Source organism: Hippocampus zosterae, chromosome 9 (genome assembly GCF_025434085.1).
Source record: "Hippocampus zosterae strain Florida chromosome 9, ASM2543408v3, whole genome shotgun sequence".
In the NCBI taxonomy this organism is placed as follows: Eukaryota; Metazoa; Chordata; class Actinopteri; order Syngnathiformes; family Syngnathidae; genus Hippocampus; species Hippocampus zosterae.
Genome location: NC_067459.1, coordinates 23,537,891 through 23,563,289, shown reverse-complemented (window position 1 = coordinate 23,563,289; position 25,399 = coordinate 23,537,891). Strand labels below are relative to the sequence as shown.

The 25,399-nt window shown below is 46.7% G+C and overlaps 2 protein-coding genes across 6 annotated transcripts; one reads left to right on the top strand and one right to left on the bottom strand.

Moving 5' to 3' along the window:
- The first annotated feature begins 325 nt into the window (after positions 1 to 325).
- Positions 326 to 7,224, top strand: ccdc66 (coiled-coil domain containing 66). 4 transcript variants are annotated; one of them, XM_052077054.1, is made up of 21 exons: positions 326 to 505; positions 640 to 698; positions 780 to 802; positions 1,035 to 1,295; positions 1,564 to 1,804; positions 1,901 to 1,994; positions 2,769 to 2,863; positions 3,009 to 3,085; positions 3,260 to 3,352; positions 3,452 to 3,586; positions 3,841 to 4,085; positions 4,404 to 4,488; positions 4,555 to 4,719; positions 4,825 to 4,891; positions 5,026 to 5,079; positions 5,146 to 5,323; positions 5,741 to 5,915; positions 6,219 to 6,253; positions 6,327 to 6,448; positions 6,533 to 6,654; positions 6,831 to 7,224. In XM_052077054.1, the coding sequence occupies exons 1-21, from the start codon at positions 495 to 497 to the stop codon at positions 6,909 to 6,911; spliced, it is 2,418 nt and encodes an 805-aa protein (XP_051933014.1). In that variant the 5' UTR covers positions 326 to 494; the 3' UTR covers positions 6,912 to 7,224. The 4 variants fall into 4 exon arrangements, with proteins under 4 accessions (XP_051933014.1, XP_051933016.1, XP_051933015.1 ...); XM_052077056.1 differs by having other exon boundaries at positions 1,898 to 1,994; positions 5,173 to 5,323; XM_052077055.1 differs by having other exon boundaries at positions 327 to 505; positions 1,898 to 1,994; positions 6,536 to 6,654.
- A 599-nt stretch (positions 7,225 to 7,823) lies between these two features.
- Positions 7,824 to 24,907, bottom strand: LOC127608138 (protein TASOR-like). Of its 2 annotated transcripts, XM_052077051.1 has the most exons (28): positions 24,510 to 24,907; positions 23,890 to 24,035; positions 23,698 to 23,790; positions 23,531 to 23,603; positions 23,309 to 23,400; positions 23,101 to 23,232; positions 22,895 to 23,025; positions 21,807 to 21,838; positions 21,611 to 21,716; positions 20,388 to 20,491; positions 20,202 to 20,305; positions 19,745 to 19,817; positions 19,591 to 19,665; positions 19,167 to 19,345; positions 18,176 to 18,421; positions 17,711 to 17,897; positions 17,475 to 17,597; positions 15,794 to 15,951; positions 15,585 to 15,720; positions 14,600 to 15,007; positions 13,356 to 14,317; positions 12,372 to 12,494; positions 11,942 to 12,101; positions 11,756 to 11,864; positions 11,397 to 11,575; positions 10,638 to 10,784; positions 9,759 to 10,128; positions 7,825 to 8,576 (listed from the first exon to the last, which is right to left on the bottom strand). In XM_052077051.1, the coding sequence occupies exons 1-28, from the start codon at positions 24,742 to 24,744 to the stop codon at positions 8,240 to 8,242; spliced, it is 5,220 nt and encodes a 1,739-aa protein (XP_051933011.1). In that variant the 5' UTR covers positions 24,745 to 24,907; the 3' UTR covers positions 7,825 to 8,239. The 2 variants fall into 2 exon arrangements, with proteins under 2 accessions (XP_051933012.1, XP_051933011.1); XM_052077052.1 differs by lacking the exons at positions 21,611 to 21,716; positions 21,807 to 21,838; positions 22,895 to 23,025; ... (4 more) ...; positions 23,890 to 24,035; positions 24,510 to 24,907 and adding an exon at positions 20,739 to 20,784 and having other exon boundaries at positions 7,824 to 8,576.
- Positions 24,908 to 25,399: the final 492 nt, after the last annotated feature.

Here is a 25,399-nt window from a genome sequence, read left to right as displayed (position 1 = left end):
AATTGGCTCGCGATCATTTCACGTTTGCGGTTCTTCTTTACATATCGACTCGATATGTATCGACCCGATTATTGAAAGCCTTTCTACACAGAATACATTTTGTTCGCCCACTTTAGGAGGAAGTCATATCTGGTTAGGTTACTTGAGCAGCTGTGTTTTATTTTTATTTGCTGAGGAGATGCGCTTACTCCATCAAACGTGTTAGATAGTCCAAAATTCCGAGTTTTCGGTCAATGCAACATCGCATTAACCGTTAAGTCTTCGCCGACGCAAATATGTGTGATTGGCTGTTCATTTGAACGATGAAGAGTATATCAGCCAATCGGCAAGCGCGGTTCTGGTCGTTGTCAGCAACCATCCAGCAACTAGGAAGCACGGACAAAAGCAAATTGAAGGCGAAAACAAACGTATTTTGGGTGTTTATGTAATGAGAGCTCGCCACAGATATTTTTTTTAATATCAAACAGCTTTGGTCGTGATTATTGTATGCTGCCATGTACCTCGGGTAAATCCATTTTGAGATTAGCTCCCTTGACAAGCGTGTTAAATGCATGACGCAGTGAATCGCGAATAGAGACTTTACTCCTGCATGACAAAAATAATTATGCCAACCTGTTATTATTGTATCTCTGTGAACAGAGACGGGCTGCTCTTTGAACTTCAAAATGGAAAACCCAAACTGATTGTGCTCGAGCACGGTAAACAAGCATCTCACGCCCAATTTCTGCTTTTTTTTCTCTTGGAATAACTTTCAATTTTTCATATTTTGCCTACCACAGGTGTCGAGAGGAATCTTGTCAAGGTCTGAACCCCCATAGCTGTTTATCTGTTGTTTCTTAAACCGTTTTTTATACGTTATTTATACACCTCGCAGACATGATTGGACGAGGTGTTGTGAACCTGACTATGATTTGCTGTTATATACAGATTTCTAAACACAGTGAAACTTTCAACGATGCAACACAGATTCACTTAATATTTAAACAAGCGCCATAAAAGTGTAAAAATAACCCAACCACTGACTTTTTCAACAGAATTCTCTCAGGCCTCGCCTAACCTACGTCCTCAACTCCAGGCAGCCATCCTGTGCTGACGATGTGCGGGCACTGCGTCCGGCAGGGCGACGCCTGGCGGGGCAGCACCCAGGTAATCCTAGAAGTGCCAAGGGACAGGCGGCAGATAGTAGAGCCTCCTTTGCGTCCAGCGGGGCAGCGGACAGAATGCGAGGCAGTCAGACAGCATCTAAACCAAGGGCACGTCGTACGGCAGCAGCCGGAGCTGAAGCTGCACCCAAGGTGATTTTCCAGCTTTTGAATGTTCTCCCTATCATCACAAGTGCATGTTGCACATGCTGTGAGAGGGAGAGACTTTCACGGGCAATATTTTACAGTGCACTTTTGCATTAGAGGTGAATGGGTAAGTGCCCAACCAGATTGATGACGATGTATTTGATCCTTATGCTGTCTTGCTTTGCCTCTCCATTATCGCATAGGAACATTTCATATTGAATACAGTATAGGAATTCAGTCCTATAAATTTCTACGGTGTATGCGCATGTTGCAGATTAAGTCAGAATGCCCGAAAAGCAGCTCTACCACTGCCAAAGGAACATCTGCACAGTCTGAAAGATGGGCTGAGGCATCCGATGCAAAGTCGAGATCAAAAGACTTGCCTGACAACGACGGACTGAGAGACACGGCGGCGTGTTTGAGTGGCAAGCAGGTACCGCGCATTCTCAGCGACGTCCAAACCTCCAGTCATGACCGATACGCTGCAGAGGAGCACAGAGCGTCCACGCAGCCTGGTGAGTGATAACGGTGACCAAAAAAAAGATGTCATTGATGGCACTTTGAAGAGTCATGTTGTTACTTGTGAAATTCACTTTCACATCACACAGTAGAGAAAGAAGAAATAGTAAGCGGAGGAGAGATGGAAGAGGACAGACGAGGATGTGATGAAACAAAAAGTGGAATATCACCACCCAAAGACGGCAGGTAACGTCTTTGTGTCGTCGTCATTCTCATTATTTTAGCATTGTAAATAACGTTACGCAACACATGAAAAACATGCAGAGCGCCGTCCTTGGCATGTTGGTGCTAAGGAACTACATTGAAGTGAATTGAGTGGCTTCATTCAAACAAAAGTAGAGCTTTGTCATCATCTTGTGGCATCTGTAGACAATTGTAAACATTTTGGGAAGACGGCGTCAGTGACTTGCATTTTTCTGCCATTTGCGTTCAGGGCTCGGCCCCGATGCGCCGCTAATAGTGACTTTGAATTTGCTACCGTCATACACATATAAAAGTCAAGTGTCACCTTGTGGTATTTAATATGTGGTAATTGACTGGCGGGCGGCCCGGTAGTCCAGTGGTTAGCACGTGGGCTTCACAGTGCAGAGGTACCGGGTTCGATTCCAGCTCCGGCCTCCCTGTGTGGAGTTTGCATGTTCTCCCCGGGCCTGCGTGGGTTTTCTCCGGGTGCTCCGGTTTCCTCCCACATTCCAAAAACATGCGTGGCAGGCTGATTGAACACTCTAAATTGTCACTAGGTGTGAGTGTGAGTGCGAATGGTTGTTCGTCTCTGTGTGCCCTGCGATTGGCTGGCAACCGATTCAGGGTGTCCCCCGCCTACTGCCCGGAGACAGCTGGGATAGGCTCCAGCACCCACCGCGACCCTAGTGAGGATCAAGCGGTACGGAAGATGAATGAATGAATGAATGAATAATTGACTGGCAGCAATATTAACAGCGGTAATAATGATTTTTGTAGGTCTCATGGAGGTCTGTTTGGCTGGCTGGAGCAGCATGACGTTGACACCAGAGCATCCGTGGAAGCCAAGAAGGCTCAGTGGAGGCAACAACTAAGTACGTTTTCCCTCTCTCTGAACCTGTTGACTGAAAGTTTATACGTGTTAACGTATAAACTACAGATAGGCAACGCAACATACTGGAAATGCAGGCACAATATCTTCACATTGTTGTGTTTCATTGTTGTGGACGTGTGCCGTAGACGAGCAGGTGGCCCTGAAGCAGCAGCAGCAGCAGCAACATCAACAACGTAGTTGTTCAACCTCACTCGGACTTCAGGTAGGGTGAATGAAATGGGCTTCTTCCTCACAAAACATATCAAAGTAAGACTGATTAGAGTCCCATGTCTCTACTTTTTCTTTGAATACTCTTATTACTTCACCTGACATCAGGATAATATTACAGGGCCATCTTCTTCCATTAAATATTTCTGCCTTGATTTTATTTATGTAGGTAGAGGAGGGACCAGGCAGTGTGTGTTCAGTTCAGCTTGCGGGCTGCCACAAAGAGCAGCCGGCAGCCATCAGGTCCAGCCTCAGACTTGGGGTATAAAAAAAGAAAATCATCTTGTTAGGTTATTTAAAAAAAAACATTTCAGCAATCCTAAAGTAAAAACATGATTTGTGTGTGTGTGTGTGTGTTTAGACAGTGACTCCCATAGAGGAGGCTTTGGCATGGGAGAGAAGAGAAGAGCAGAGGAGGCTCTGGCTGGAAGATCTGGACCGACAGAGGGAGGAAACCAGCCAGCGGAGGAGGCGAGAGAAGATGCTGCACAACCAGGTGTGAAAGTAACACAACAGACACAAAAACAAAATTCCCATTTGAGGTTTACTTCGGAACTGAACCTAAAATCTTTCAAAAATCTGTTAGCTCAATGCTAACACGCAATGTACCGTAAAACACCGTAGCATTCATGTTGAGGTAGTCTCAACACTGTCAGCAACATATGTAGATGGTCAATAGAAGACGTGAATATGTTCTTTATCCTCTGTGAAGAATCTTTTTTTGTGTGTGTGTGACTGCTGCGTATGCAGAAAGAAGACCACGAGCTGTGGGCTGCGCACTTTGACTCAATGCAGCGCAAACCTACTAGAGTGACTCTTTCCCCACCAATTTGCCCACCGGTGGACCCACCTGGAGCCCCCCCCTCTGGAGACTGGGAGGTGTCGTCCAGCTTGTCCCTTACGTGGGACGCCCTCAGCAGCTGTGGAGCAGAGAGTGTGGGCAAAGCAAGAGAGGAGATCAGCAGCAGCAGCAGCAGATACCCCACCAGGAGCAGGTACCGTCTTGTGAACATGTTCTATGAATAGAGAAAATGTACAAGTAAGGAGTATGTAATTACATATATATGCAGTACATTGGTGGCAAAGCACTAACAAAGAGAGAAGATCATCAAACACCAAAGTCATGCACGTGTCATGCTCCCATGTTACATTAACAACCGTACACGCCCGCGTAAGCATAAGCGGATCAGAAAAAGATTGGATGGATGAATTGCGGGTGGGTCTGGAATGTATTCCTCAGCAATAAAATGGGTACTCACTGTCGTTGAAAGCACGCCGCTGATGAATGAGAAATCCGCAAATGTGTTTTGTAGCCATCTTCGGAGCATGACTGCCCTGCTGGACCCCGTCCAGATGGAGGAGCGTGAGAGAAGGAGGCAGAAGCAGCTGGAGCATCAGGTCCGTTTCCGCCTCCGGACTTGATGTTGTCGGCCAGCTCCATCTTCTTCCCTGCTTTTCATCCAGAGAGACATCCAAGCTCAGATGGAGGAGCGCCGGCAGCAGAGGCAGGAAGAAGAGGCCAGGAGGAGGATGGAGGAGGACGAGGAGGAGAGGAGAATCACGCTGGAGAGGGACCTGCTGAACAGGAGGTACCAGCAGGAGGACTGCAAGCATCGGGAGGAGCGCAAGGTGGGGGAAAAAAAAATGCATGAATGTACAGAATCAACGCAAGACCTTCAAACTATGGGTGTGTGTGTGTGTGTGTGTGTGTGTGTGTGTGTGTGTGTGTGGAAGGAGGAGAAACGGGGTGATGATGATCAGGACGACGCTGGAGGAGTGAAGGAGTCAGTGGGAGTGCGTGGTGAGTCGGCAGTGTGACAGCGTCTCACACATGCACAAACACACATGCGACCCATGCGTAGCTGTCAATCAAATCCTGCTTCTTGACAAGTGTGCGCGCGTATGTGTGTGTGTGTGTGTGTGTGTGTCGTGCAGTGTCACGTCCGGCTGCGAGTGCGGAGGACAAGAGAGAGAAGGCCGTGCAGACAGGTAACAGATGACTTCATTTGCAATAATTAGTCGACGGATCACTAATGCGTGTGCGTGCGGCTGTAGAAGCAGCCCCGCTTTCTGCCGGAGAAGAGCGCCCTCCCAGTCTTTCCAAATGCAAGAGCAAAGCGGACAAGGAGAACACACGTGCGCCTGGAGGAGGCAAAAGCGACGAGGCCTACGAGGCCTTCGCCAGGACGGAGAAGAAGAAAGAGAAGATGAGGCCGCAGTGGAACACACACAGGTACAAAAAGCAATACTTGATGGCAGCCATTTTCACCAAAAGGTTTCAGGCTTGTCACTATTATGAAAACGTAAGTGACAGAAAAACAATGACCTGGACGACCGGCGGGTGAACTTCTGACGTAGCAAATGTATCCTGAAAGCACCATTTTGCAGAAAGTGCGTCACGTGTTTGTGATTCTGCCCTCCGTCAGCCCTGTTAGACGACACTGCGGTTGGAGTTTACTGTTGAATTAAACACACAACAAAGATTAACACACATTCTGTATTTAATTCATTCCAACCCTGCAATATCTCTGCATCGGACCATGGCCAGCCGACCCTCCCCGGTGGTTTTTGTTAGACAATGACTGGGTTTTACCAAACCTGAAAATACCTTCGCTTAAGTCCACCATTTTGTCTTCTTATGCCCACGCAGGCCAAGCAGACGCTTCGTTCCCGCGTCGGAGCGTTACCCGGCCACGCTGCAAAGGAGCAGACGGGAGAGTCGACTCGAGAGGCAGGAGGAAGTCCTCGGTCTCCAGCACAGGAACTGCCTCCCCACAAACCGACAGGAGCCGCGCAGAGACGCAAGCCGGCCTCCGAGCCACAAAGTGAGCGCTACTGTGACGACGACATCGGAGCGCCGACACGATGGCGTTATTTCTCGAACCCTTATTCGTCCAATAACGCAAGTGGGAACAATGCAGTGCCGACCTGGCTGTGCAATGTGATTTACACAAACTGTAGAATAAACATGAAAGAATTAGAGGTGCAACAATGAACTGATTAATTAATCATCGAACGACCTTGTTAGTTAGAATTTCAGCTTCTCAATCAGGGTGACTATATGCCATGACATGATGGTATGATGCCACTAGTATGACGACCTCTTCACTTTAGTTTTTTGCTTGCAGGAGGATTCGAACCGTATAAGTGTTTCTGCCAAAAGGTGAGACATGCACTTGATGTGAGCACGCCAGATGTACCTTTAGTGGCTCCAATATGTCCTCCACCTCCTCCAGGGGGCGCTCTCCTCCCATCACACAGCCCTCCCTCCAGTACATCCCGTACATCCGCACCGATGATGTTGTCCACCAAGACCCCATCGAGACGGCCGACGCACCGCCTCCTCACGCGCACACAGGTAGAATCACGCACACGCGCGCACACACACAGACATACAAAGTGTTACTGTTGTGCGTTACCAGCGATCTTTCCTTGTCATCAGCAGCTTCACGCTCGACGCTCCCTCCTGACATCCCCTCGTCCTCCTCCCCTGCGGAGATCCTCGTCCTGCGTGGCACCCAGCGACAGCAGGAAATTTTGAGGGGCCTAGCGCAACTACGACAGGTATCACACACGCAACACCACCACTACTCCATGAATTGAGTCAACACAACTACACAAATCGAGTCAGAACAGCTTCACAAAATGGAGACGGCACATCTACACAAATTGAGTCAAAACTATGTAAGCTGAGCCAGCTCAACTTCAAAAGTGACTGTTTTGTGTGTGTGTGCATGTAGGGTTTACTTCAGAAGCAGAGGGAGCTGAAGGGTGACCTGCAACGTCATGGCAACGAGCGTCTGGTTCCCCCCAAATGTTAAAACATTCTTCCGGAAACAAAATTTTTTGTTCTTCGTCTCAAACTTTCAACTGTGGTTATTTTACAGTTCTTGCATAGCCGGTCGAGGCCACACACCATGCCATCATGACCCGCCAGCATGTCCAACAAAGTGTTTTTACCACCACAGATTACACAACAATGTAATTTGCTGGTTTTTGTGCGAAAGGCAATAAAATGGCAATTCTGCAAGATAAGTGCGAAAGGGGCTATCCTGTATCTCCAATAATTTTTAATTGCATTTACTTATTTATTTTTGTTGTAAATAAAAGTATAGGCAAACAATTCGATGTTGACCTGTACTCATTTTAGTGCAAGTTGCCAATTTTTACTCTTGTGTGTTGTACTTTGCTCACTTTACGGTGAGTCGTGGAGTTGATATTTCTGTTGTCTTGTACATCACACACTGTACTCATTCCAGAGCTGGATGTCGACTAAATGTCACGCTGCCAAGTGAAACTGGCTTCAGCGGCTCATGTTTCAATTTGGGGGCTCCAAAAAGCCTTCCTGTATGTTTTCGGGCATGAAATATCTGCTTTAAGGCCAGATGGATCATGGCAGGATGCAAGAACGGCAGCGTTCATGTTTTTTTTTCCAGGCATGGCATATTGATTTTTTTTTTTGTCTAAATAATTGTAATGTTGCTAAGTTAAATAGCTTCAGGTGCTGAATTTGGTAAAACATTTCTGGATTTTTTTTTTTAATCTGCCAAAAATACATGCTTCAGTTTTTGTAGCAATCAGACAAAATCGCTGACATTTGGAAATGTCAAAAATGACACTAAAAATTCAAATCTGAGCCAAATGTCAAATTTCACAGTGCAGCTTTTGTTTACTAAAGTTTTAATAATTGATTTTAAAAAAACAACAAAAACTGATGAACAGTAGTAAAAAAAAACAAACAAGTTAAAATCACCTTTCAAAAAAAACTCTTAGGGACAAAAACATTTTTTAAACATACAATTTACAGTCCTTGTGAAGGTCCATTCAAAACGTTTCATCTGTAGTTTTTTTTCTCCGTGAACATCTCTGCATTAGCATCATCCTAGAAGAAGAAATGACGACAACCTTTTTTTTTAAACAATGTATGGAAAGAAAATTCACAAAGAGCCTGCGGAATTCAACGTGTCAGAGCCGCCGACGCGTTGTGATGAAAACCAGTGACTTTCGGGTAAAAAGAATAATTTTAAGATCCACTTGCGCACCGGGCCTCTCCTCGCAACAGCGCCCTCTACAGTCTGAACAGGTCAACACCTGTCGAGATTGTTAATTGCCAAGGTGATGACATATAGGTAGCTCGGTAACAGGGGTTCTACATGCCATTAAAACGCCCTCGCTCTCCTCCTCGCGGCCAGTTCCAATAACCGTCGTACCCCCCTGCAAAGCGTTGTCCCACCTGTTGTCTCGGAAAGCCCCACACGGGGTTCCTGCTTGGGTCTGAATAAAAATTGTAGTGTTGAGGGTGCTGCTGATTCGGGTACCGGTGGTTCTGATACTGATGGTTTTGGTACTGATGATTCTGGTAGTGGCTGGCGCCCCTCCATCGTTGGTGTTGTTGGACGAAATTGGAAGGGGCACGGGACGGACTCTGGTGGGGGCGCAAGTCCACGTCTCGCTTTGGTGACTGGTTCTTATTAGACTTCGTGCATCTGAAGGAGGGATGAGATGCCATTCAAACCAAAATTTGGGAGGAGGACTTACTTGTTGTAGAAGCCTTGAAAACACTGGATTTGAGCCAGAATGGCAGACTTCCTGCATTGGTTTGGGTGTGGTTTGAGAGACTTTTTGTGGGTCAACTCCTGATAGATGCGTCTACCCAAATTTCATGTTATTAGGTCACCCTTGACCCTCTGAAATCAAGTCAAGTCAACAGTATTTATAGAGCACTTTCAAACAGCCATCGCTACATACAAAGTGCTGTACATGGAGCAATTTAACATGCACAATAAACAGTAAGACAAATCGGTAAAAAAGGGGGTAGAAAGCACCAAACAGTAAAAACAAGAACAAATCCAAGTCATGCGGAGTCGAATGCCAAAGAATACAAGTGAGTTTTGAGGAGGGCTTTGAAGATGGGCAGCAAGGAGGCTTGCCGAATGTTCAGTGGGAGGTCATTCCAGAGAGAGGGACCAGCAACAGAAAAGGCTCCATCCCCTCTGAGCCAAATTTACCTCAAAATGGCCAAGTGGACTCACAAAAAAGTCTTGAAGTGCCATGCTTGAAAAGACATTGACCATTTTGTTTTGGAGTCGCCGTTTTAGGAGCATTTCTAAGGGTCCTTCATAAACCAAGGGATTTCGTGGGGGGTGTATTCACCCCCTGAAGCCAATTTCACTCAGCAACATGTAGCTTTTTGTATGCATGTCTATCATTAGTAGACCCACCAAAAAGTATCAAGAAGACTTGCGGGAAATTAGATAAGTAGTAATTTCGGGCCTGGGTCATTTTAGTGATTTCCAGGAGTCCTTTGAATGGATTGAAAATTTAGCCCCTGAAGTCAGTTTGACTGAGCACCATGAAATTTGGTAGACAAGTCTATCATGAAAAGACCCACAAAAAGTCTCAAGAAGCCATGTCTGAAAAGACAGGAAGTCTGCCATTTGGGTTTGAGTCAGCCATTTCTAGTTCAATTTGGCCACTTTTGATGGTCCTTCAAATCTTTTGATAATTCAGCCCTCAAAATCGGTCTGAGCGAGCAGCGTGAAATTTGGTAGAGATGTCTCTACCAAGTAGACGCACAAAAAAAAGTCTCAAGAAGCCCTCTCTGATAAGACACAGTAAATCTGACATTTTGGCTCCAAGCACATTTGGAAAAGGGGCATACGACTGACCTGCTTGCCTCGCCCTCCAGAGGGCAGGCAATTGGAGAGGAGATGCTGTCTGCTTCTTTTTTTGAACTTGAAGGCTCCACCTCCTCTCGCCTGTCATTGGTAGAGTCTACAAGTGTGTTCTCATTGGCCGGCGGTACTGTTGCTCCAGCCGACGAGACTTTGTTTTCAGTGTCAGAAGCCTGTTGTTGGTTCCTCTGCGCTCGTAGATGCGTGATGGCCATGTGCAATATGTGAGCGTCATTTTCCCCGAGGGTGGTCTGCGGATTTTGCTGCTCCGAGGCGTAAGCGAGGCTCGGGACGGTCTGAGGAGACTGCTGCTCCACGGTGCCGCCGTTCATGTTGTCTTCGCCGCTCAGCTTCCCCGCGACTCCTAAAGATGGAGGAAATGCATTGTAGGTATGTCTGAAAACATGATGGAACCTGCAATGTTGGGCAGTTTGAATTTCAAACAAAAGATTCCAAAAAATAAAATGATGAGTTTCATGTTATGATGTAAGTTTGATGTTTAAACGGCGTAAATTTCACATCACGGCATGATCCTTCTCACGTTATAAAAAGTTTCAAATTCGAAGATAATTTTCATTTTGTCACGCACCAAGTTTCACATGATGCGATTTTCACATTCTGACGTGATACAGAAAATCTTCACATTTCAATTTGCGTTTTAACGTTCCGACACGAGTTTTGTATTTTTGGTCTCGTTGGTCATGTGTCAACGTTTTCATGTTGAAATATTTTGATACTGAACTTTTTTTATTATCCGCGCATGGCCCTGATATGCTTTTGTAATTTTGAGGTGCATTTTCACATTTTGCATCCGTTTTTTTTTTTTTTACTGTAACCTCTACTGCCGCACAACCATGAATGTGCCGGACGCACCTTTGGCCGTGTGCAGGTCCTTCACGATGCTCTGCTTGTTGCTGTCGTCGCGGTGGCCGAGCAGTGCATCGAAATTATTCAACATCTCGTCCACGGCGGCCGTGATGATGCCGCTCTTGGAGAACCGCATGAAGTCCAAGATATGCACTGAAGACAGAAAAAAAAGTGAGCGAGAGAGAGAGAGAGAGAGAAATGATAATGAACTATTCAATAAGTACACTCCCCTCCCAATTTAATTTGGGAAATTGAGCTTTGAGGTGAAGTTTCAGATTTCCTGCAATCTCTGCCGGCCCTTTTTATTGATTGTGTATGCAAATTACAAGAGATATATCAGAAAAACACTCCCTTCTACACGTCACACCTCTCAATCCAGCCCATCGATATGCCCCTCTGAGGCCAAAACATCTCTCGGTACAAAGAATGGATACCTTGTTACTTCAATGGGTATTTTTCACATGAACTGAGACACTGTAACAAACCAAAGATATCTTATCATGTTGCCCTCTCAAAGTTGAACCTTCCTGCCGACATTATCAGTTAATGAAAAAGTTGCACTTCTTCCTGTGTGCTCCAGTGTGTGCAAGCCGTGAGAACACACCGCTCGAGGCCAAGCATATGCTGAAATGAAACTTTAAATCATGATAATATTCAGTTTGTCTTTCTCCATCACCAGGCCCAATTGCATTATTTGCACATTATTTGCTGTTCTCAAAGACGTGCCGAAGAAAAAATTCTGCGCTCCTAAAAATTGGAAGCTACCTCTGAGGAAAACGGTGTGTCTGAAGCGGGTGTTGTGGGCCTGATGTTGGATGAGACAGTGGAGGTCAGGCGACGGCTGTTTGCTGTTGTCACAGTGATGCTGCGGCAGGACCTCCACGATCTTCTGCTGGTGGTGCTTGAGGATGACGTCCAGCAGCCCGGCGGCATCTCTCCGGAACCTGACCGCCAACAACACCGAAAAAGCGACTCGTCACATTACTTGCGGTCACACAAGCACAAATTTGTGTCATCTTGGGAGTCCAGCACTCTTCACAACGGGGACACCAATGTTATCAAAGCGGAATCCAAGGGGAGCAAAAAAAACTTTTATGCCACAACAGCCGGAGTAGAATTCTTACCTGGCTTGCTCTTTCAGCTTCTTGAGGGGTTTGCTGTGAATCTTCCACCTCCAAACATTTTCCGGAGAGTTGCGCTGCTCCAAAAGCTCCATGAGGCCTTCCAGTTGTTCTGCAATGACAAACCGGTCACCAGCCGAGCCGTGGCGAGGAGACAGCGTCCGTCCTTCCCACAACGGCGCATCCTACCAGGAGTGACCAAGTCGGGATTGAGGACGAGGTCTTCGGACAAGATGCAGCCGCCACACACAAACAGCTGCTTGTACCCGGGGGTCTTGAAGTCGTCCACCGTGTCGATGCCCAGAAAGATCACCGACTGGTGCTGCTTCAGTGAAACCAAACCGGGAATCTGAAAGCAACAAGTCCACAAATGTAGGGGAGTTGGGTGGGGGTATTTTAGCAGTCACACAAAAAGAAATTGGACGTTTTGCCTCTAATGGCATTTAAGAGTTAATCAGCTTCTTTCAAGTGGTTATTCAACTTAAAAAAAAAAAAATAATGAAGCCCGTTCCACACAGCAACAAGAAATATGCTAAGCGTGTCCATCGTGCGCAACAACAAACAACAAAGGCCTCAGCTTAGTGGCGGCATCAACTCGCAAATGTGCCGTTTTGATCACCTCGTGAATGTGCTCCGCTATGTCTTTGTTCTTGATGATGACCAGAAGTTTGCGATCTGAGACTTCTTGTTTCAAGAACGAAACGGGATCCTGCTCTGTGAGACCTTGCTGGGTGAGGTACTCCTACAACAACACACCCATACACAGGAATATATTAAGTGTCTTGATAACATTCCACACAGTGTGGAAAAGAAGCACGTAGAAGAATCTCAGATGGCCGACATTTTGATAACGACGTCTATGAACTTGACAACCGTACCACCTCATTGTCATTTCAAAGCTACTTTGATTTCATCACCATACTGTATTACAGTGGGCGGCCCGGTAGTCCAGTGGTTAGCACGTCGGCTTCGCAGTGCAGAGGTACCGGGTTCGATTCCAGCTCCGGCCTCCCTGTGTGGGGTTTGCATGTTCTCCCCGGGCCTGCGTGGGTTTTCTCCGGTTGCTCCGGTTTCCTCCCACATTCCAAAAACATGCGTGGCAGGCTGATTGAACACTCTAAATTGTCCCTAGGTGTGAGTGTGAGCGTGGATGGTTGTTCGTCTCTGTGTGCCCTGTGATTGGCTGGCAACCGATTCAGGGTGTCCCCCGCCTACTGCCCGAAGACAGCTGGGATAGGCTCCAGCACCCCCAGCGACCCTAGTGAGGATCAAGCGGCTCGGAAGATACTGTATTACAGTATTTATTGTTGAGATGTTTTAGTATTAAAAATCACACACTACACAGTTGACGGTAGGAGAGAACTTGATTTGAGAAACGCACTTTACTAAAAAGAAAACAGACAAAAATGCTTTTAAAAAAAAAATTCGCAAGACAAGCAAACTCATACGAATAATAGTCATAAAAGTGCAGTTAGTGCGGTATATAATGGCTTACTTCTGTGTGATAGTAGTACAGTTTTTGACAGGCTAGTCCACCGAGAAATGGCCAGATTACTGCAATGGGCCTGGTTCTGTCCTTACACCATAACGACGGCGGCGTTACCTTGACGTTCCTGACCAGCTGGTCGTCCAGCTGGAAAGCATGCACGTAGAACTGCACCATGGGGCTCTTCTGGACATCCTTGATGATGTCGTACAGGTTGCTGAGCACCTCGGGCTTCAGTTGCCTGATGACGCTGCTGAGCGTCTCCGCCGGCGGGATGGTGAGGGGGTCCGAACCGGATTCTGAGCCAGACTCCGGCGCTTCTGTCGGCACGCTGGACGCGGAGATGCTGTTGGGCTGCGTGGACTGAGCGGGGGAGGTCTCGTGGTTAGCGCGTGGGCCGACAGACACGGGTCGAGGCGCACTGTGAGGCGGCGGGTCCGATAACTGCCCGCCAGTCGCAGTTAATTGGCTTGCTGCGTTTTCGCTCCCTGGCTCATCTGTTCCTGCCCTGATGCTAGACACGAAGGCACTGACGGAATTGGCGAGCACTAACTCGAGCTCGTTTCTCAGCCGGGGGTCGTCATAGTCCCGCAACATAGTGCTAATGCCATCCTGGAGCGAGCTCACATAGCCCTGAACCGGCGGACACGGGTGGTACAGAGACACATACTGGGAAAAGGGCATCACCACCGGGGGGGCGGCGCTCAGCGGCTCGGGGGCATAGTGAGGGCGCGCTTCGGGGAATCTGCAGTTAATGCTCTCCTCCTGCAAGAGGTGATGCAAGTCGGCCGAGAAGTGGCCCAGGTGTTTGTCCAGGATGTCGTCAATGCCTCGGAGGGGATTGGGCGGCGGCAAAGAGACTGAAAGCACGGCACACTCCTCCTCTTCCGAAGACACAGTCAAGTCGACCACCTCCATCACTTCTTCCTCCATTTCTCGTCTTTGCTGCAGGCTGGATGGCGCGGTGCTCGCCAAAGCAAACGCGGAGGAGTCCGGATGGTCTCCGCCTTCAGCGACGCGTTCTGCAGTCATGCTGCTTGGTGCAAACGGCTCACAAGAGGGTTCTCTCAACGCATCAGCTGCAATGAGAGACAGCAACACGAAAACAGCGGGGTGGTAATGAGTAGGCGTGTACCCATCAGAGTTTTACGCTGATCCCGATCATCCGTGTGTGAAACACCTCGCGATCATGTGGATTACTTTCGCATTTTAAAATTTCAGAGCTGCTCACTAACAATTATTTCAAGAACCGATTCATTTGTTGATGATTTTTTTTCACTAATTGGGTCAGCCAGGGCTGCATCAAAGTGGAGGCTGGAGAAAATAAAATGGTAGAAAAGTGAACAGATGAGGAAACAAACCTGCACACTCCACGGAGGAGTGGGGCGCAACCTGCTGCTGGCGGTCCACATGGTTTCTTTGCTCTTGAGACGGCGACGACTGAGAATGGGGGGCTGCGGATGGAGGGGACAGGTACCCGGTGGGAGAAGGGGGGCGGCGGGCTTCCAGAGGCGCTTGACGACGGGGCTCGGAACAGGGCGCAGGGCTGAGCTCGGGGGAAGGGCACCGAGCAGGTGAGGCAGGGGGGCTGGGCTCGGGAGAGAGGGCGGGGGCGGGGCTAGGTGAGGGGCTCGGGGGCGGGCTGGCCTTGGGGGACGTGACCGAGCGGAGCGAGGGCGGCTGGTCTGCTGCGGGTGCCATGACGAAATGGAGGCGGGGGTCCTGGGGGAGGTTGCGTTCCCTCTGCGTGTACTTCTCGGAAGACAGACCTGCACATATTTGATTTCAGTCAACACTCTCGGTGAGCCCACAGACCTCCAACAAGGAAAACATTTATTTTGTCTCCACTCTTGACACATCAATGGAGTCAACTAGGGCCCAACCAGTTTGGCTATTTTGAGAGTGATTCTGACTCCAATATAAGAATAAAATTCTCAAAACTATATATATTTTTTAAAAAACACACACACACAATGACTAAAATAGCATAATTTGTGCTTCCTTAATGCTGACTACAACAAATATGAATTACAAGCAGAACATCTGAGCGTTTTACAACAGTTTGCCTATTAGTATTTTAGGACAGAGGAAAAATCCTCAGTAACTATATTTACAATTATGCCTACAACCTAGAAAAAAAATGGCCCTCTCGACATTATTTACCGGTACATTCTTTTAATTATTTGGACTCTATTGTTGTACTTTCACTTTATTCTTACCGCGTTTTTGAGACCAGAAGTTATGTTAGATTAATCGTGATGTCATGTGATTCCACAAACGCAGGGACAAATATGCCTCATCATAACACAGGGTTGTTTTGATTGAGCGCAGCAAAAAAACATTCACCTGTTATGGGGATGAGTCTCCACGGGATGTCCTCGTCATACGCTCTCCTCCCCACGCTTCCTACTCCTCCTCGCAGGTAACTCTCTCCGCTGAGACTGAATCCCTCCAGACTACTCACGCTGCCCGTCATCTGCTCCTGCACATGCACAAGATTTAACGGGAGTCTCCAGGAGAGCGCACAGAATCATCCAAGAGGGCCTCGAATCCACCTCCAGGTCGTCCTGCTTCCTCAGGTCGATGTCACGGTTGGCGGGCAGGCCCATTTTGGCAGCTAGCCGGTCAAACGGGGACAACTCGGCCTGGCCCTCCGCGGAAGATTTGCCGCTGTGGATTCTCAGCGGCGCGTTTCTGGCCGTCTGCTTGAGACCTGGCGGAAGACACACATTAACTTGCGTTGTTTGGAGCAGCGTTAGAGGGCTTCAACGCAGGCGGCGTTCAAGCTACGTTCCGAGTCAATGGGAGTGGAGCCATTAATGCAGAAATCGTACGCGGGAACCCCAAAGTCAAATGTTCCGTCCAAGATGGAGAGTGACTTAACAGACAACCATTTTTTCCTATAGGAAATCAGTTTAAGCGTTTACTTTATTTATCGGATTTAGTTTGATGTATTTCTTCTCCCTTACTTTAGATCAGGGGTGTCCAAACTTTTTGCCAAGGGGGCCAGATTTTATGTGGTAAAATGTCGGGGGGCCGACCTTGGCTGACATTCTTTACATTGAACAACAATATTGTTCAACAAATTTTAGTAAGCCAGTCTGTTTCACATTTCCATTTTTATTTGAATTTCAACAATCTTAAGAATTTCTTTTGGTTCATTTGAAACAGGTATATCACATGCAACTGCTTATTCACTTGACTTTTTCTTAAACAGAAGTCTCCTGAGTGCAAATTGATTGATTAGAAACATAAAATGTATCACCATGACTTTTCAATAGTCACAAAACCTTTGACTCGAATAACGGGGAAATAAACAAGCAATACACGTATCCACAACTGCAAGGATCATTTGAAATCTTATAAATAAAATGTTTTATTATTATTATATCAGTCAATATAAACACGGAGTGATGTCTTGTTAACTCGTGAGTGATGCCCTCTAGTGTCTAAATGCTATTACTCATTTAGTGAATGCTATTACTCATTTAGCCACTAGAGGGAAGCAGTACTCTATGAAACATCACTCACCAGTCTACGAGACCTCAGTCAATGCAACACGTGTTCCATTGCGCCCAACCTGCGGGCCAGACGGCACTGATTTTATGACGGGGGCCGAGGGCCGGATGAAATTCGACCGCGGGCCGGATTTGGCCCGCGGGCCGGACTTTGGACATGCCTGCTTTAGATACATAATAAGAAACAACATTAGGAACACATTGCTTGTTAGTCCATTACCTCATAGGTACTTTCAATTATCTACTATAACTTATTATCTTTAATCATAGACATTTTTTTTTACATGTTATTGTTTTTACTCTACCTTTATATCTGTATACATTTTATCTATTATAGAATAATTCTTTGCATTTGATTGCCGTATTCTTATTTATTCAAATCAAACTACTGTTTAAACTTCTTATCATGTAAGGTTTTGTTTTGTTTCATATTCTATTTTTTTCATCCATTTTATTTGGAATTCATTTGAAAATTTTTAATTGTAATTTAACACTTACTTTATTAGATGTTTTTGTTACGAATGAATTTGTTATTCATTTCAATATTTTGTGGGGGAAAAAACATCTACTTATTTGACTATTTTTCTAATTTATTTTCATTTTATTTCAAATATCCTTTTCATTTGTATTAGGTTCATTTGAGCGTGCAGCCAGTAATATAAGTGTAACAAGAAGTTAATCAGTCTTCATTCTTCAATATACCAAGGCTTGCACTCGCCTGTTAGCAGTTTGCGAAGTTTGCCGGCGAGCTCCGAGCCGTCGTCCTGCACGTCCACACCCATCAGACCCACTGACTGAATGAGAAAGGCGAGAGAGCCGGGGAGGGCCGGGGCTTGCCCACCTTCCAATGATAGGCAAATGCAACCACGCATGCACACACACAAAAGATGAGACCTCACAAAATAGGCGCACACAACGTTTCGATTCAAGTTGAAACATATGGCGTGCCCTCACCTGCACTCTTGTCCAATTGGGATGGCTGGTATAAGGACTTCAAGTACTTGAGTGCCAGCTGGGCTGCCCTCTGCTCCATCCTTCGCTCCGATGCCGGTGTTTTGGTGTCTTCTCGCACCTCCTCTCTCTTAACCTCATTCTCGGCCTTCCTCTTGCAGGTCATCACCAAGTCCGTTAGTTCCAGCAGCTGAACAAACCGCCGCACAAATTAGTCGCCGGGTAAGGCTTGCGCCTGAGGTAAATAAATGGCTCCCTCAAATTGATGGCTCACTTTCCCATCCCAATTAAAAAAAATAATATAAAATTTTTAAAAAGTAGATTTTTTAATGGTTATTATCTGCATTTTCTTTGCACTATATTTATAATATTGTTGAATATTATTCCAAAAATGGCTTTCATCGTTGATGTGCAGTTGTGCAATGAGCGGAACGAACACGTGCTTGGTAGCTAAATGCATATGGTTACCTTGTTGGCGTTGCTGCCGGCGCCCTCTCGCCCCTTCCTGGGCTTAACCGCCGGAGGCTCCAAGCGTGTACAGTGCAGTTCCACCATCTTAGTGGCGTGAGACACCGCCAGCTGGTAGCGAGCCGGATTGTGAAGATACATGCGCAGAAAGCCGTCCATGTTCAGCCGGTGGCGTTTGGATGCCGGATACGCAGTGGCCGTCTCGCCGGCTTTGGCGTCGTATTCGGGCATTTCGTATGTTCGGACCTGGAGGTTTCAGGGGGTGTTAGAGTGGCTCGGACAGTGGGGTTCACAAAATCGTTTGAAAAGGATTATGTTGTATGGTTTTGAAAAAAAACTCGTACATACTTATATGAATATGGAGAGCGGCACGCCAATTCAACAAACATACTGGTAGCTTGCTGTTTGAGTGCTCCCACTTACTTTTAGACCTGTCCCGATGACAAACTTTTTAGGACGATATACATTCATTCATTCATCTTCCGAGCCGCTTGATCCTCACTAGGGTCGCGGGGGGTGCTGGAGCCTATCCCAGTTGTCTCCGGGCAGTAGGCGGGGGACACCCTGAATCGGTTGCCAGCCAATTGCAGGACATACAGAGACGAACAACCATCCACGCTCACACTCACACCTTGGGACAATTTAGAGCATCCAATCAGCCTGCCACGCATGTTTTTGGAATGTGGGAGGAAACCCGGACACCCGGAGAAAACCCACGCAGGCCCGGGGAGAACATGCAAACTCCACACAGGGAGGCCGGAGCTGGAATCGAACCCACATCCTCATGGAAAACGAACAGACTTTTTGGGGCTGGAAGGGATTAATGGCATTTCAATTTATTTCAATGGGGAAAACTAATTTGAGAATTTGAATTAAACTTGTAAGTCAAGGTACCGCTGTACTTGCGCTTACAATGGCGGTAGGATTCCGAGGGGGTTCAAAAATTACAAGTAAAGGGAGTATCTGCGTTAGCGAGGTGGTTATGGAGCACCTTGCCGTCCTTCTGGCCGACCAAGTACTCTTGTGCTTGCAGCTCTACGCCGGTGGAGAGCTCCGAGGAGGGATTGGCGTGGCTCCTGATGAGGGCGTGATGAAGTGCAGGGATAAAGTGCTTCAGTCCTGATATCGGGCTGTTGCCGAAGCCGCCGCCGGACGACGCACAACTGGATGCTAAACTCCCAGAAATAAATACATACATTATTACACAATTCATTGAAAACTGTGTTGTACATTATTCCCCCTACTGTACTCATATGTGTTTAATATATATTGGACAGTTTCTTATTTTCCTTCCCTACTACTTAGGAATTATATTTATTGTAAATATTTTCATTTTATTTCATTAGTATTCATTTCGTTCAGGTGGCTCTGGTCCTAACTCGAAATAGAAATAGTTGTGGTGGTGCGTTCCGCACCCGATTTATCCACATCTCTGCTCTCGGGGAAGACGAACAAGGCCTGGAGACGTCTCTTCCAACTCTCCCCTCTCTCTGAACACATTAGATTCAGAACAGTTATCACCGCATTATTCTAAGTGGCATGATTTAATGCAACTGTCAGACCTCCTACCAGGCGGTGTGGCCATCTGAGCGCTGGATAGCAGGAAGAGGAAGCCTCGCTCGGTCAATGCGCTTACCAGAACCTGCATGAATTGCATAAACACTGAGTTTTTACACAAGAACTATAAATGGTTAAAAAAAAAACTAACTATAATTAGCATAATATATTTGGGTTTTTGGTCTAATATTTAGTTTATAGATTCTCACATTTATATCCAATATTTGTTTTACTTTTGGATTATTTTCTAACACAATGGACCCCCCCGCTATCTGCGACCAGGTTGGCCCATGAATAGCAATGACGCCAATTGAAATGCATTGAATACATAAAATATTGAATCCTCCCAAAACACATCTTAACATTTAAGGTGTTTTCCATAAACCAAAGTGTCTCATATTAGAGTGAATGTACACAATTTTAAAGAAAAATGTTTTCTTTTTCTTTAAAAAAAGACGCTGCCACCCACCACATTCTTGTCCTCGAGCTCCTGCAGCAACCTGCTGATGCTGTTCATCGAGCGACATCTGTCCACCACCTCCAGCAGGCTGCAGTGATGGCCCTGTGTCACAACTACACACAAATGGCGATGACATCACGTGATCTACTAGACAACGGGCAGAAATGAAATGACAATGCCTGCGCGCTGCGTCACCTTCCTTGCTGCTGTCATAGAGGTTGTAGAAGAAGAGCTCAGGTGGGAGCAGCTTGGTCACTTTGTCCAGCCTCATCAAGCGTCCCAGCTTCAGCCTGTCGGGTCTGGAGGAAACGAGATAGGTGACAAAAAAGGACACCAGATTGGTCTTTAGCTTGCTCGTGATCAAGTCAGGTGAACCGAGTTTTAACATCAAATAAAACGGCACTATTACGGCCAATGAAACCTGAACGCACGCAAAACCATCAGGTGCAACCATGTGCCAGTGGGAAAACAAAAAAATAGACTTCTTGTGTGAAATGAAGTAAAGGCAGACCGGGAGGAACGATTGTAACATAAACATGGACGCACACAACATCGTGGAGCAACCACATCAGTCCCGACTGCAACGGCAATCCTCTCCACGCGGGCTGAACAAACAATTGAATAAAAATCGACATCACAAATCAGTAGAATGAAATTTTTTGCATAGGCTACAATAAAAAGACAACTATACTGTATATACAGTACTAGCTGGTTCGCCGCCCTCTGGGCGGCTCATCAGCTAGTTCCTGCGGAAGGCTGGTAAGGTGGTGGTTCGCCGCCCTCCGGGCGGCTCATCAGCTAGTTCCTGCGGAAGGCTGGTAAGGTGGGCCTTCGGCCCACAAAAGTGTTGTTGCTTGGTTCAACTTTTTGTTCATCTTCATTGCTTATCGCGAAAATAAAGAGATGTTTAGCTCTACTAAATAACTAACAATTTCATTGCAATGCTTGTGGGTAGACAACATTTTTTCGCTAAGATGCCCGCGCGATCGTAGTGAGCCACTGCCTGAGCGGCGCAGTGGCGGCGCGCAGTGGCGGCGCGCAGTGGCGGCGCGCAGTGGCGGCACGGTGAAGTAGGTACGTTTTGAAAAGGGACAGACGGAAGGACAGACCGCGTGCGGGACGACGCGCAATATATATATAGATATATGTATTTAACAAGTTATTTGATTTACAAAAAAATAAAATAATAAATGATAAATAAAAAATAAATAAACACATATGTTTACTCCGTTTTATTTGATCATTGCACTGACCACAATGGTTGATGATAATGAGAAATTTTTCAGGACTTTTGGTCATGTAACATGAGTGGGCCGGATCGGAGAAAAAGTTTGCCGGATGTGGTGCCCCATACTTTTTCCACCCCTGTGTGGATCGAACAGCCAGACGCAATCAAGTTGCCGCTGGCAACCACTCACATTTTGTGTGGGAGGAAGGGCAGCCATGATGAGCGCAAGGAGATGGGGAAGAGGATCTTGTCGTCATGCACCAGGTCACCGCTCCACACAGTGAAGTGCGCCGGCTCTGAAGAAGAGACCAAACCCGTGCGACCATTTCGGACCACCTTGCAATGAACGCCTCGATCAATGAAATGAAACGAGGGCGATCGCTCACCTTTCCTGGCCTCCCCCGGCCAACTGTTCGTCCTGCGCCACAAACACAGCATCTTGTCAGTACGTATGCAAATGCAGAAATGTACATCTGTACTCATTCATGGTCATTTCATTTAAACGTCCCTGTGAAGTAATGATGTGTCGGCCCAGAGCCAGACCCACGCCACGAGACCAGGGGCGCACAGAGGCGTCCCGCCTCCTCCCGGCTAAGGGATCAGGAGGGCCGACACTAAAACGTTCCTTCGTTGAGCCGCAGACCGGGGGACATACCAGATGTTTCTTTGAGCTTGAGGCCGGGATCAGTCAAAAACTAAATACAAACTTAGTCCAGAGGCCGAGGTGCAGGCTACAGGTACAGATGTGCACATCGGAAAATCTCCAGAGACTAGACACGGGTTTTATAGCGTTATGAGGGGCCAACCCCTCTCATTTCATTGGCTAGTCTCTACGATCATTTATCAATTCTAATAGTATCATAATGCGTTGTGTAATTCTAATTGGCTGTGGCCTTCTTTGTCGGCTAGATTTTAATGATATCTATAAGCAACTTCATGTCATGGTTCCGATTTATAATGGTATCACAATAGCTTTATTTTTCAAATATATTAGAGGCCCCTAGCGGGCCTTTGTGTGATTGCATGTGGGTTTCAGATATAACAATATCCCGGTAGGCATGGCAACTCAATGTATGCGAGTCTTTAGATTTAATTGCGTCTTCGTCGGCTTGGCAACCCGATGAAATCACTGAAAACGAGCAACAGTCATTACGGGTATGCGTTTCGCTAATCCAATGATGACCATCACGAAGTAGCTAACATGCATCATCAATATATATTTTTCTCCTTGCTTATGCATTTGTTTGACATATGCATTTCTCTGCTTGACAACCATATGCCTGTTTTCCTACTTACTATAATTAGGTAACGTATTTCCATGAAACTAACAGATATAGAACAGACACTACAGTAACTTCAGAGAATTGTTTTTAAACACATTATTCATGTTTACACATAACTGGTGAAACGCGTGCTAAGACTGAGAACTATGCAGTACTCAATTGTGGGGATCAATAAAATGAACTGTTGTTACCTGACAGGGGCCAAAGGCATGCTGGGAAGTGGCGCGTCTTTGCCTTTATAGTGGTAGGACACCACAGCATAGGGGCACACCTGGCGGGGGCGCTCTTTCAGCTCATCAAAGTCGTATTCGTAAAAGTAATGCTGCAACGTGAGCGCATGTCTTACACAAAAGCCAATAAAAACATGATGACCAGGCGAGACTTTGCGTTTGTTTACCTGGGTGTGCTCAAAGGCCCGGTAGGAGTTGACGGAGGTGACTTTGCTGAAGTTCTTGGACAGGTGGCTGTCAAAGCGGGGCGTGGGGTCCAGCACGTTCTTGATGTTCTCGTAGATGCTCTTGACTTTCCCCTTAAAGCAGGCATGCGCCCTGATCAGCGACCGCGTCGCAAAACGCGGTCCGCGGGTGACCCACGGGACGACTCACCTTCATGACTTTGAAGACAATGATCTCGCCGGAGGCGCCGTGGTGGAAGGGATGAACCTGAATTAAATCGGAATACCTGCACAAATACACTCCTGCGGCGGGAGATAAGGAGAGAGACAGGCGCGACAGACACCGAGAGAAAGAGACAGTCAAAGACTGGAGACAGAAGGAGAGAACCACACACACAAAACCGTAAAGGAAAATTTGATCCATGGCTCGCACCTTTATTGGGGTCTCCCAGCGCTGACTGCCAGTTTTGACCCACAATCAGGCCTTTCTCACACAGCCATTGCACCTACAACACACACACACACACACAAAATTGAAAATAATGCATAAGATGAAGACTATTCCGTATAAATATTGCATAACATTATCACGCTGCTTACTTTGCCTTCTTCGGTCAAAAGGAAGCAGTAACTCTCCTCCAGCTCCTTGTCTGTTCGGCCCTCCGCCTTCATCTCCCTCCTCTTCTCCACAAACTGACACACACACATTAAAAAAAAAAAAGATGGGAAGGCACATTATTTTTCTATCATAGACCGTCACGGAGGTAATGTCGTCGAGAAGATGGCTCGCACCTCCCTCTCCAGCTGTTCACTGTGGACCAGTCTCGGAGAGCTGTAAGTGAAGCAGCCTACCGAAGTCGCATCGACGTGGCCAGCGGTCAGGATGGTCATCACACCCTCGTACTCTCGTGACTCACCAGAGATATGCTTCAACAGAGCTGCACAAATAATCATAAGAACTAGAATCACTTACATTTGTAAAACAACTTTCAAGAGAAGACTTGAAAAGTTCTTAGTGAGAAATATAGAACACAATTTTGCTGAATGACAGTGCCATACTCGTTCTGCATATTCAAGAGTTTGACATTTTTATATTTATATATTGAAACCGCGTATAAGGTTGCAATGAGTCGCAATAATATTATTATATTTATGAATACTTGGTCATTGTGTCATCATGGTGGTTCTTCGAGCGCTCAGTATATATTTCTACGGTAGGTGGTACTGTGACAACTAAGATTAGTTATCAATTTATCAAAGGATGAAAGTAATGTTGATTAAAGTCACGCGGAAAAGCTCCAACGCTGGCTGTCTAGCATCGACGTGTTTGGTTTTTAAAACGTTTCAATTTGAAGGAAAATTGTAATACAGTACTAGTCAGTTGCTCGGTCTCGGTCGGCTACTTGACCCACCTTTCTTCTCCTTCTTGGGGATGTGGAATTTGTCGGGCTGTTTTGGCATGTGCCTCTCGTGGACGGGCAACGCTGCTCCAGGGCCACCGCGGCCGCCTGGAAGAGCCTCCATCCGTTTGATAAGAGGCTCCCCGAAAGAAGGAAGGAGCGCGCTCGCACACTCGCCATCTTGCCCGCTAACACTAGCCCCGCGAGACTCCGAGGATACACTCCTCCGCGTCACGCCGTATTCCATCGGTCCAGGCCCGGTCCTCACCCTATCCGTCCGCCGTCCGCGTAGCACCGCGACACCGCCGTTGTGAACTTCTTCTCGTTGGGATGCGCGTTAGTGTATCATTACTATAGTTCTCAACATAACAGACGCCATGTTTTTGCCGTGTACTTCTTCTTCGCTGAGATGTACTCGCAGTTTGAGTGCAGAACGATACTCTGCTCCCATCTATTGTTCGTGTCTTGTAACTGCAAAACCGCATTTCAAAAAAAGAGAGTGCTTAGAAGGGTGGATGATGGAAGGAGTCATTTACATTTAATTTTGAGATAAGTATTTTAGATAATGCTATTTGATTTGAAAATATTTTTAATCATTTTATTTAATTTTATTTAACGTCGGCTTCACAGTGCAGAGTTACCGGGTTCGATTCCAGCTCCGGCCTCCCTGTGTGGAGTTTGCATGTTCTCCCTGGGCCTGCGTGGGTTTTCTCCGGGTGCTCCGGTTTCCTCCCACATTCCAAAAACATGCATGGCAGGCTGATTGGATGATCTAAATTGTCCCAAGGTGTGAGTATGGGTGTGGATGGTTGTTCGTCTCTCTGTGTGCCCTGCGATTGGCTGGCAACTGATTCAGGGTGTCCCCCGCCTACTGCCCGAAGACTGCTAGGATAGGCTCCAGC

Excerpts from the sequence above, each read along its gene's own strand:
- ccdc66 (XM_052077053.1), top strand. Across the intron at positions 699-779 it reads ACTGATTGTGCTCGAGCACG|GTGTCGAGAGGAATCTTGTC; the intron begins GTAAACAAGCAT and ends TGCCTACCACAG. Across the intron at positions 5,916-6,218 it reads GCCGGCCTCCGAGCCACAAA|GAGGATTCGAACCGTATAAG; the intron begins GTGAGCGCTACT and ends TTTTGCTTGCAG.
- LOC127608138 (XM_052077051.1), bottom strand. The coding sequence starts at position 24,744 with ATGGAATACGGCGTGACGCGGAGGAGTGTATCCTCGGAGTCTCGCGGG. Across the intron at positions 21,717-21,806 it reads GCCGGGGGAGGCCAGGAAAG|AGCCGGCGCACTTCACTGTG; the intron begins GTGAGCGATCGC and ends TCTCTTCTTCAG. Across the intron at positions 19,666-19,744 it reads TCAGATGGCCACACCGCCTG|AGAGAGGGGAGAGTTGGAAG; the intron begins GTAGGAGGTCTG and ends TAATGTGTTCAG.